The following is a 12582-nucleotide window of genomic DNA, read 5'->3' as shown; positions in this document are numbered from 1 at the left end:
GAGAAGACACGAGCGGTCGACACCGGAGTGAGTGCACAAAACACGACGTCTTCTCTATTACCTGCACACTAGCTCTCCACTTTGCCGACTGACTACTATCCAACCCACCGGACTAGTTCATTCAAACCAAAACGCCGGTTCAGTCAAATACCGGAAAGATGCAAATTAGGTATGGCCACATATGGCAACGCAACTCAGATTGACCAATTATGGCAACGCAACATAAATAATCAGTAATTAACTATATACATACCCTCCCACACAAATGTGTAGGCAAGAACGCTACAATTAACTAAAATTGTCGCACTTGTCCGTACAACTTACCACAGATTTGGAGACTGACTTCACCCTTCTCTTCATGTCTGAGCCACATCAGAAGCGCAGATTTGAGTTCTCCTAGTTACTTTCTATCAGCACAAACGGAAGACGCACTCAGCTCGTTCCATTTTTGCGCACGCGTAATGGTGTCGCCTCGTAAACACTTTCTCTACGACGCGCATGCGCGTGTTAGTTAAAGAAACACAGTTCTGTATTTGTGTTGAATTGAAATGACACGTTTTTACATGATTCATAAAAATTTTACAATTTGTGCTACAACAGCCTCTTTAGGTTTAGTCATGCAACACTTGGCAATATGATCCACAGCTACTGTAGACTCTAGGTGTACTATTTTTGTAAGGCATTGTAATAATACAAATACAAATTCTCACAGTCAGCAGATTACTGTATGAATAGTTTTGATCTTCAACATCGACCATTCCGTGATACAATCACTATCCTAGGCTGTTTGTTCTATTAAAATGTAATTTTCATTTGATTGATATTACACAATGATTATACGCATCAGCAGGACAAACAACGCCACACATAATATGACAACGATTTGACTTAATTTACAACCGAGGCCCTCCGAGGCGTGTCTAACGTTAACTAAATAACTTAATTAACTAAATGATATTGGTAAAATTTGATGTCAGTTATAGTAAGGTCAGTTTGTGATGCCAACATCGTAGAATCTGCGAAACGATACCGTAGTCCGTACTTCAAGAGATTCAAATATTGATTAATATTAAAAATTTAATATCCGTCTTTAGTTAATATTAAAAACGGTAAAAGAAATCTGTTTTTACAGTTTTACTTGAGTATATTAGCCACAATAAACTACGGAAGTCGAGAAGGGTCATGCTGCTGTGCTTCACTGCATGTGCACGACCCTCTCTCGACTATAGGTTCAGCTGTGTTTGATTCTATACACTCTGTTAGTAAATAGAACCTTCAAGTCCTTTGTCTGCTGTGCTCTAAACTATTCAGTCTATTCAACCACTAGCGCTGAATGTGAACTAAAAGCTACTAAAAAACAATGTCACTCATTCAAGTGACTATCACTAAGCAGCGAAACGAGAACAAGACTGTTAGTTCTATCTCGTTCCAAAATGGTTGTCGACATGTAACCGTATCATGTAGAGTTACTCAAGTCGACGTCATCATCATGTACTGTATATAAATCAAATAAATATTTGAACATTAATTAATGTAAATTGTTTAATTAACATCAAAAGCATCCTACTTGTTCAGGTTCCTCCAAATGAATGTTGTCGCCGATTTTGTTGTCGTCGGAGTTGGGAGCACCACCAGATATCTTTATCATTAGAGATACAAAGTATTAGACGTGCGAGACAAAAAGTGCTTATACGTTTGGACACTGTAAACCTTTGCCATCTCCTCTATCGACTCATATAGAGGGTCTTCACCCTAAGTCACGTGCACAAGCAAAATTACTCAAAAATATGCATGTATTATATTATAAAAAGTTGAAATCTGATTTCGAACTATTGTGTTGCCTTTGATCTTTGATGACGTCTCGGAACTGTACTGTGCGACAAGCACAACAGTTAGATAATCAAGCAAGAAAATTTTTGCAATGAAACTCACGGAGTCGACCTTTTGAGAGTTTGCGTAATCTTTTTGTTCGTTACCAGATTGCTCAACGTGTTCGTTTTCAAACGTAGTCATAGCAACTAAATAATAATAATCTTAGTGCATGAAAGCAATATAGTAAATTAAATTAATCGTAGCTTGAGCACACCATTTTGATACGATTCAGTCACGTGTTGACCAACTGTGTACTGATTGGGTGGCTCAGTGCTATACATAAAACAATAGTAATGTTATTTTTACAAAGCAAGGCAGCTACACTGATCGAGATTCGACTAACAGACCGACAAATGGACAGACACGCATGCGATCCAGTATATAGACAACAGAAAAAACAAACAACGACGACACAGACATGATGACGTGATACATACCAAAGTTAACGATTACAAATAAGTATCTTTTATTCTATTCATAAACATTAATTCTTGCCTAATTAAACTGTTTGGATATTAAATATTTTTGTACGCAAATTATTATTTAATGTATATTAATATTAATTAACTAATAGTATTAGAAACGACAGATGCGCACTTTCTATTTTGTGATCTTTTGATGTGCGAGTTCTGTTGTTTCTTCTTCCAAACGATCCACACAATGAGTACTGTCACAGCGATTGCCAAGACCCCCGCACCCATCCAAACCATGTTAGTGACACTTAAAAGTGCGCTTCCTGAATCGACGGATTTATTGCTTGTGCAAGTGAACCCATCGACTTGATCCACACACACGTATTCTGAGGCACAAGAGTCCGGAGTGCATTGGTCAATGTCTGAATGATTTGCGGACGGGTGATGAACGTGGATGTTATAGGCACCGGATGAAGTTGTGACAGACAGTCCTGCGGAGTTCGTAGCTTGCACTATGAAATAGATTGTTCTATTCTTTCTCGCTGTTTTTTGTAAATTATTAAGAGGTATGTTGACGCACGTGTCTTGCATTTGGCAAGAGCTGAATTGATCAATTGTGGTGAAGGGAACGAGATTGTCTCTATTTGACTCAATTCCTACAATTAACAACATACATACATACACACATATATATATTCAATGGCAATATTATATATACACCGTGTGTGTGTGTGTGTGTGTGTGTGTGTGTGTGTGTGTGTGTGTGTGTGTGTGTGTGTGTGTGTGTGTGTGTGTGTGTGTGTGTGTGTGTGTGTGTGTGTGTGTGTGTGTGTGTGTAATACTACAACCTACAAATCTATCAAAGTATAGGAAAAGTTGGACTGTGCAATTGTAATAACTATAACTCATACCTGCTCCAACTTTGTATTGTAATGAAGCATCTTCTGCGTCTGTAAATGTCTTTGCTGTCCAACTGACTGAAAATGATTTTTCTTGAGTGTTGTCGTAGACGCTTAGCTTTTCTGTCACACGAGGAGCTGTGATATCGACTATAATCGGGCCAACCGCTTTCTTGGTTTTCAATCCGACTTTGTTTGTAGCTCGGACAATAAGAAAGTATTCTATACCTTCCGTCAGACTTGCTATTTTCTGATTGTAACTTGAGATTCCTGTTGTGGAATGGAAAGGCAAGACAGACGGAGGATCCTCAAACTGAGTCCTGCCTATTCCCACTTCGTAATCGTGAATGCCGCTCTCCTTGTCCGATCCTTTCCAAGAGACGGACAAAAAACTACTAACCTGAGTAAATAGATTCGGTGACGATGGTCCGTAAGGGCACTGTGTTTGATGTGGTGATACCGAGGACACGTCAACAGAAGCAAGTGGATAAATGTCGACGTCGCTCACCAGAAGTGCATTCTGGTCACAAACGGTTTCGACGCCTTGCAGCAACTGACGTCGACGGTTTTCATCCAAAAGCCAAATTGTTTTGCTCGTGTTCTGTTTGATGAGACCAGGAGCGCTGCGAAGGTGATCGACTGAAATCTGTTGTATCTTTGGTGGTGTGTCGTCCACCGTTACTCCATCCGAGCATATAACGTCTGACGGTTCTAATGCATTGTTGTAGGCTACGACGGACACGTAATACGTGCCACTGGTGTTAACAGTAATCGGATCAATATACTGATTGCTTGTTCTGTAGACTTTCATTTTGCCTGAAGTGATCTGTTCTTTCGACAAGCAAGTGGTTTCAATAGCGTATTTGTAATGATGGATTCCATTGTCTGGATCACTGAACCCTTGCCAATGTGCACGAATGATGTTACTCTGCTGACTGTCGATATCCAACTGTCCTGATATTCCATCGATCACATGTCCTGCTAGTGGAGGACTGCCGTCTACAGTAATAGCAAGTTGGTGTGATGAAGACAACTGAGCGTTATTTGTGGCGTTGATAGTGAGATAGTAAGTGCGAGCGTGTTGGCCAGATTCACGCACAGATTGTTCCGGACGTAATTCTAGATTATATGAGAAATAACTGCAGACGAGTAGTGGAGTGCAAGTACAGTTGGATTGATCACAGTCAGACTAATAAAAATACAAACGAGAATAAACGATTATAAATATGTGGGTATAGTATACTATAACTAAATAGCAAACCTGTGATTTGGCTCTGGTGATTATGCGACCTTGTCCCATTTGGCTGCCTCCCCGGGTCTCTCCCAATGCCCAGAAAGCACTTAGAATTCCGCTTTGAGGATCTTCCGCATTAAAAGCGACTTTTATTGTATGCAGTTTTGTAGAACCGTGTAAAGTCAATCCCGTTTGTCCATCGCGTGTCAACCCCAGATCAGAGATAGACGGTACTGAAAAATCAACGTTAATCACGATATTGTCAGTCTCACTGTTTCCCCAAATGTCGACCGCCTTTACCCACACTGTGATATGATTTCCGTCGTTTGTGCTGGTAGAGATGGTGTAGTGTTGCCACAAGTCTAAACCGGTGGCTCGTGTCGGTACATTACGAAATGTGGAGTCTCCGGGTACTTGAGGATTAGACCCGTATGAAATGGCATACTTGTAATTGACTATACCGGCATAGTTGATCGTGCCGCTTAAATCTAAAGTTCCTGTTGCCGGTTGATCGTAGTTTTTGTCAATGTTTGTTCTGAAAGGAGAAATTCGTTTGAGCAAAGGATCTCTCTTTAAGAGTGAGTTATAGAAGTGTCCAGTCCAGTTACAAAACAGTTGATCTTTGTTTACAGTCTTCCACAGAGTGTGACCTGTATTTACAGAACGTGGAAGAGATAATGGATTATTAGAATCAACCTTCACCGTCGATGACTCGTCGTAGAGTACAAACCGTCTTGCGATTCTGTAGTTACCTGCAACGTCGTGTACGTAGAGAACAATAGAGATGAGAGACGAATTACTCAATTGCAATGAGTAATTCCTATCTTGTGCAGCAAATCTTTGCCGATCTAACGGAGAAGCTTTTTCGGATAGAGAATTCGCTTTGCTTTCCATCTCGTAAATCTCCAAAGTGTATGCACTAATTCCCACCGTATCATACCATCCGTCCCACGTGACATTTATTGTACTTTCCCTTGTGACCGACGAATTGACCGAAAGCATACTGGAAGACGTGATACCGGGAGAACAGTCGATGCTGTTGTCGACGCTGCAATGAACGGGAGCAATACGGTCAAATATAAAAGAAGCAGTAACCCGTTTAGTAGTTCCAGAGTAGAAATGCGTTGTTGTCGGTTGTGAAGAGACGTCCATGTTGGCAATGACGAGATATCCGCCGTTCTCAATGTTAATATCAACATTCAGTCTACACAATACATTGACAACGCTTCTAGCATAAATTGTGTTCAACGTTATTAAAATATAAACCTGTCGTTCTGACGAGATGTACGCCGTGAGAGATAGACTGTGAGCGTGCAGACCACCGGAGAAGAAGGTGCGTTCTTTGACAAAACAACTTTCCTACCGACGTGCCGGCACAGCAAACTACGTATCGAAATCAGGCCTGTAAAACCAGTTATTAATTAGAACAGTTTACGAAAAGACACAAAGAGATACAAAACCTGTTTGACGCGAACTCAGTGTAGCATTCGTTCTTGTAATACCGAGGCGATAGTAACGTATCCACGGAGGTTTTGCATAGTTCCTATAGTCAGTCTTCCAGCGAGTAGCTGTGAATATTCTTGATCCTATTATCGGACCACTGAATTCTGCCTTCAGTGTTACGATCACTTTCTTCGGTACCACATTTGTACACACAATTTGCTTTTGTGAATGCGTGTAGTTGGCAATCCGACGACGTGCAGTGTCCTCTAGACTAACGTTCAAGACGACATCAGATTTTTTGTAACTACATTAAACATCTCATGTAACAATTCTAAGTGTGTATTGTATTATGTGTTAACTAGTAGACCTTGCAAACATTTTGGACTTCCATAGAAGCCTGGTGCGCATGTGCACGTATCGTTAGCGTAGTCACTGCCTGTACAATAGCCAGGCCAACACCAATTATTCAACCAAGAACAGCGAACTATCAACACAAACACAAGCAGTGATACATGACAGTCGCGCGCATCGAAACACGATGCACTTACAAACACATTTCTCTCTGTTTGGAGACATTTCGTATGCGATGGAAGTCGGACTGGCATTCGAATGGCATTCCCGACACTTGCCATTATATGAGGACTCGTGCACTGCTCCATTTTACATTTCGGAATATACGGGCATGCTAGAACGCAATACCCGTAGTACAACGTATACAAACGATAGTAAATGCTGGTGCATGCATGTCTCACTGAGGTTGCAATAATTTTTTTCTCCATAAAATTCGTCGGTATCTCTGCATCTGCACGTATTCGGGTGATAGCACGTGCCACCATGTTGACAGCTCGGATTACATATTGCTGTAATACAAAGCGCATCGAGAATTTCTCTATCTAAACATAACGATATATATTAGCGACTGCGCAAACTCACGAACTATACACTGTCCATTCGAATTCTTTTTCCATCCGCTACAACAATCTTGACGAGTTGCTCGGGTAGAGTAATAGGAAGTATAATAATAATATCTAGATAATTATGTTAGAGTGATAAATCTAGTAACATCTATGATAAATAATTATACCTCGTTCTTGTACATCGACTGAGATTCAACCAACCACATTTAGAATAGTACCTTGATCTTTCTTTGCTTCGACTCGATGCAGTCGTGTAGTAATCGTATCTGTGAATTGATTGGTTTGCTAGAGATTGTTTGAATGGAATTGTTTGCTGCAGCTCACGCGCATTCATTCGGACCAGCTCTTGACTGAGACAGAAAACAAGCTGCAAGAGCAATCGCTGCTAGGAAAGGTAAACGATAGTCCATCTTGAATACAATTGATCTGAAAGTACACTTAGGTATAGTATCAGCAATAATAATTATATAAATTATAATAAATAAATAAATAATAAATGACAGCCGTGATGGTCTAAGTACTTCTGAAGCAGGGTTTGCTTCCGGTACTTGTAATAGACTTTACAAACCAGACTGATCTGGTTGAGCACGACAATAGTAAATAATAAATAAATAAATAAAACAAAATAAAAAGACGTCAAACCGATGGCGAGACGCACCGGAGAGATGAGCAGCAGTGGTTACCTATTTCAGACAATGAGGTCACATCGTGTCTCAAAAGGATAAGGAACTGGAAGTCTCCTGGTCCAGACAAGGTTTCTGGTTTCTGGGTCAAGCGTGTCACGTGTCTTCACACTGATCTGACTCGTAACTACAACCTGCTGGTTCAGAATCCAGACTTTGTACCCGACTGGTTGTCTCGAAGAACAACCACTCTGATTCCTAAGAATAACAAGACTGACCAGGCCAAAAATTACCGGCCTATCACGTGTCTTTCTGTCTTCTATAAGACCCTCACCTCAGTCATCAGGCAGAGGATTGCAGAGCATTTGGTTCAGAGAAACCTCATGTCTCCGGAGCAGAAGAGTTGTCGACAGGGATCTTTTGGTGCAAAGGATCAACTGTTGATCAACAAGCTGCTTACTGAAGACTGTAAGACCAGGCACAAGAGCTTGAGCATGGCTTGGGTGGACTACCAGAAAGCCTATGACAGCGTGCCACACAGTTGGTTGCTTCAATGCCTTCAGATGCATAAGATCAGTCCAGTCTTGTGCAGGTTTTTGTCACGTGTGATGAAGAGTTGGAGGACATCGATGGTGCTTTCTTGCGGGAACAGTACGATCAAGACAAGGCTTATGCAGATCAGGAGGGGTATTTTCCAAGGTGACTCACTTCCTCCACTTCTCTTCTGTATGGCTCTCAATCCTCTGAGTAAGGAGCTGAAAAGGACCGGTTACGGCTACCGGATTACCACTGGGCATGGGAGACTGCCAAACATCAGCTCATCAGTCATCTACTTTACATGGATGATCTGAAGCTGTATGGCAGAAACTCTGATCAGTTGGATGGGTTGTTGCACACAGTTCATACCTTCTTTGATGACATCCAGATGAAGTTTGGTCTGGACAAATGTGCTGTTGAACGCTTTGCCAACGGCAGGCTATCGGGGCACAACTCTGGAGTGACGGAAGGAAAAACGAACACCATCAACTGTCTGGAACCGGGTCAAGTCTACAAGTACTTGGGTGTAGATGAGATTAACGGTATTCAGCACAGCATGATGCGGGAGAGACTCCGTCGTGAGTACTTCCGCAGAGTGAAGGTGGTTCTCCGGACTGAGTTGTATGATCGGAGCAAGCTTCTAGCCATCAATGGGTTTGCACTACGGGTTCTCACTTACGGTTTTGGCGTCATTCATTGTGGGTGCATGGACCTGCAGCGGCTCGATCGACGGACCAGAAAGCTCTTCTCTATGCGCGGTCAGGCGCGGATCCAGGATTTTTAAAAAGAGGGGTTTGCAAATTTTGATAGACCACGCCTACTTCAGTCAACGCATTTGTATCGTTAGAGGTGCAAATGGCCCAGGCTTCTTACAGCTTAGCTAAAGTAAATGGCAACAACTATGGCAACATATCTCTTGCAATGTCTCATGTTGTAAACTCCCTAAATCATCAAAACTGTCTAACAGAATCTAACTGCATCATGCATAAACTACTGCTAAATAAATGTTAAGTAAACTATGGTGCAACTATGTCTCTTTCAAACAAAGACTGTATGAACAATCTCTGTGGATGATTTGTACAAACTTCGTCTGCTGGTACCCGGTTTTTGTAATGCATGGCAATAACTGATAGGTGTACAAGACGATCCTCTGCCATGGTAGACCTTGCTGAAGTCTTCAGTCTCCTCAGTAGAAAAAATGACCTCTCTGCTTCTGCACTTGTGATAGGCAGTGTACATGCTATCAATAGCAGGCGATAACATTCGTGCACAACCGAGAGTCACAGGCTCCCAAAGCCAGGAGAAGGTTACCTAATTGTTGGGTATGGCCTTCTTGCACTCTTGCTCTCTTTTCCTTGCTTCTTGCATTTCCTAGTATTTACTTTGCCATACTGACTGCCGCCTTCTCACGTTACCTCCTAGAGACTTCGGGAATGGAAGATCGGCTTTCAATTTATTGGGTCAACGTCGGAACGAACCAGAAGGGTAAGCACTAGACACAAGAATGCTCGGACATTATCTTGCTCACCATTAGATCGTTCGCGCATCTGAAGAAGCAGGAAATCTAGGAGGGGTATCGCAACGGATTGTTTGTAGTGCTCCATCGGACTCTGACTACTAGTAGGTGTATTGCTCCGGTTTCGCTGTAAGTTCGTTTTTCTTGGGACAGATTCAACGGATCCAGTCCTGTCTGCGAGTCGCAGAATGTCTTGATACCAGATGTCAAAGAGGTTGTATATATCCTGCCTTGTTGCCTTCATTCTTTCAGTTACGTACTGAGTGAACCATTCCCTACGCAACAAAAATATCCTGGTCACGAATCTGGAGTCTCGCTGCCAGATGTCTCACTTCGTCAAGCATCCGCTTAGTTATTTTTAATTAAATACTGAAAATGAGCACAATGCGGCTTCAAGACCTTGTGCTTTATCTCCGAGGCCAACAAAAGGGGGTTGCAACCCCACAACCTCTAGCCTAGATCCGCCACTGGACGGTGTCTACCATCCTTCTGCAGACGTTGACCGACTGTACGCTCCTTGCAGTGATGGGGGTAGGGGGTTACAAAAGATTGAGTCGGCACATCAATCTTGTATTGTGAGGCTGAACTGTTACCTTGCTGACAGTTCTGATCCTTTCATACAGATGATACGGAAGTGTGACTCCGGAAAATCTTCACACTCGATCAAGCGCATGGCTTGTCGCTTTACTGCACAGCTGCGGAGGAGTCTTGCTTCGGACGACAAGTCGCAGAGCTTAAACAGAAATGCATCCATCTCGGTTGAAGGTGGCTTCGAGCAAGCGCCTGAAACAGATGCGAGACATTACCGTACGTGTTGCAGTTCTCTTCGTGTGCGGTCCTGGAGCGGGAAGCCTATGCACGGGCAGTATCGCCGTCTCACTGAGCAACCGCCTGTAGACATGAAAGAGACCTACGGATGGCTAAAGGCAGCGAATCTTCCTGCTGCGACTGAGGCACTGGTTGTTGCTGCTCAAGACCAAGCTCTTCGGACTCGGTATTATGAGCACAAGATTCTACATCGTGATGTCATTCCTATTTGCCGCAGGTGCAGTGTAGGCCTGGAAACAGTCGACCACATTGTGACAGACTGTAGTGCTTTGGCACCGATGGACTACACTGATCGACACAATCAGGTGGCCTCCATCATTCACTGGGATGTTTGTCGTCATTTTGGGGTTCCAGTGGAGAGCAGTTGGTACTGGCATCATCCTGATAGGCTTGTGGAAACGAATAATGACATTACTATGATGTAGGATACCACCATCCCCACTGCCAGGAAGATCAAAGCCAATCGTCCAGACATCTGTCTCAGAAATAAGAAGACAAACACTTGTCTTCTTATTGATATCAGCTGTCCTGCTGATGGCAACATTGGCAAGAAACATGCTGAGAAGTTGGCGAAGTATAGCGACTTGCGAGTGGAGATAAGCCGCATGTGGCATTGTCGAACACTGGTGGTTCCGGTGGTCTTGGGAGCTTTGGGCACAGTGCACGCAGGTATTGCACGGTGGCTGGACATTATTCCAAGTCATCACAACCTGCAGCACTTACAGAAAACAGTGCTTCTGGGATCTACTCGGATCCTTCGTAAAGTCATGTCTTTTTTCTAGACAGCCGTGATGGTCTAAGTACTTCTGAAGCAGGGTTTGCTTCCGTTACTTGTAATAGACTTTACAAACCAGACTGATCTGGTTGAGCACGACAATAAATAAATATACAGTTTACATAAAATATAGAACACGTGCTAATTATAAAAAACGATATATTGACATTAGATTCTCATTTGTGCGAATTCATGTAAGGATGCATAGGGACAATGCATACTTTGCCGTATTTTACAACGACGACGTGACTGTTGTCTGTAGTTTGAAAACGGGCACGATCGCTGTAAATGAGACACTCACTAGAAAGGCGGTGCATGTGCTGTTGATGATAACTTAGCACTTTGTTAGCGATTCTTTCAAGAACACTAGAGGAAGTGCTGTGTCACAAAGACTACACGCAGACATCCATTTCAAGCAAATTCATGCCAATTTACACTAAAATTACCAGAGTAGAAACTGGTGTCGGGCAACAATCTGCATGAAACGTTTTCGGGTGACAAGAAAAGTCGACACACAAGCTCGTCTCCGTCTGTAAACATTTCCAAGTCTTGCACAACATCCCACTTGAAACTCTAAGTTTACAGTGTAACGATATGATATATCCGGGTAACTAGACTGGAAGCGGCGCTGCTGCGCACTTTCTCGACTAGATAATATGGTAATAAAAACTAAAAATGCTTCTAGCGATGCTACATGTATGATTGTGTAGTTAAGCTAAATTAAGACCGAGTTACAGTATCTACGCATGCAGTCACCAAGTCACGAAATGACTCCAATCGTCTAGGCTCTAGTGAGCATGCGCTGGTCTTGCGTTCGTCTTTAATAAAGTTAAAGGCAACTAGTAAACTTGTACTTACCTCGTGACGAAAACGAACGCAGCGAAAAGAGCAAATAATGAACACTGCACAGCTCCAGTCTCTATAGCTGCTAAATATGTGACAAACATCCCGGATAATCCCATTTTCTAATTCAGTGAATCAAGACATTGCTGTTATTTAGAGAAATTGTTTTTGACGACATTTACTCTTTGCGATCAAATTGTAAGTACGTAAATTTTTGTTTTTTATCAATAAAACAAGCAAAAATTTTTCTAAATAAAACCAAGATTTTGGTAGGCTTCTGGTAAATGAGAAAAATTGCATTACAACTTTTAAAGTTAATTCCAGCGAGTTGGTAGATCTGATAGTAAATCGCGACAAAGATACTATACGTCACATTACAAAATTTAGTATTAATTAATTAATTAATTAAGACAGCAGCGCCCCTAAAAACTAACATCCGACCTCGTTCGCAATACCCACCTAATTACGTTGGTTCGCGTCAATTTTTCAACTTCTTGACTGCATAAACTTAGTGGTAACAGCAATACTTCCCTGCTCGCACAGCAATATAACCAGAACTATCACGGTAGCAAAGTTAGAGTGCACCGATCACACCTCAAACGCGATATTACATGCCCGGATACAAAAAATTAAGTGACCGCACCCACGCTTCTAAAGGAATTGGCTGACGGACTGTTGTGTG

The 12582-nt window shown here is 42.2% G+C and overlaps 2 protein-coding genes across 2 annotated transcripts; both read right to left on the bottom strand.

Moving 5' to 3' along the window:
• Nucleotides 1-1156: 1156 nt before the first annotated feature.
• On the bottom strand, nt 1157-6239 carry LOC134197685 (uncharacterized). Its single transcript, XM_062667031.1, has 12 exons — nt 6229-6239; nt 5879-6165; nt 5685-5820; nt 4446-5622; nt 3197-4373; nt 2470-2941; nt 2087-2145; nt 1933-2018; nt 1831-1872; nt 1711-1752; nt 1568-1639; nt 1157-1494 (listed from the first exon to the last, which is right to left on the bottom strand). The coding sequence occupies exons 1-12, from the start codon at nt 6237-6239 to the stop codon at nt 1471-1473; spliced, it is 3585 nt and encodes a 1194-aa protein (XP_062523015.1). The 3' UTR covers nt 1157-1470.
• Nucleotides 6229-11984, bottom strand: LOC134197771 (epidermal growth factor-like protein 7). Its single transcript, XM_062667122.1, has 7 exons — nt 11916-11984; nt 7103-7204; nt 6946-7044; nt 6795-6889; nt 6614-6721; nt 6410-6546; nt 6229-6345 (listed from the first exon to the last, which is right to left on the bottom strand). The coding sequence occupies exons 2-7, from the start codon at nt 7186-7188 to the stop codon at nt 6328-6330; spliced, it is 543 nt and encodes a 180-aa protein (XP_062523106.1). The 5' UTR covers nt 7189-7204; nt 11916-11984; the 3' UTR covers nt 6229-6327.
• Nucleotides 11985-12582: the final 598 nt, after the last annotated feature.

Source organism: Corticium candelabrum, chromosome 22, assembly GCF_963422355.1.
Source record: "Corticium candelabrum chromosome 22, ooCorCand1.1, whole genome shotgun sequence".
Lineage (NCBI taxonomy): Eukaryota > Metazoa > Porifera > Homoscleromorpha > Homosclerophorida > Plakinidae > Corticium > Corticium candelabrum.
Note: the sequence above shows the minus strand (reverse complement) of the source record. Positions and strands in the feature narration are given on the sequence as shown.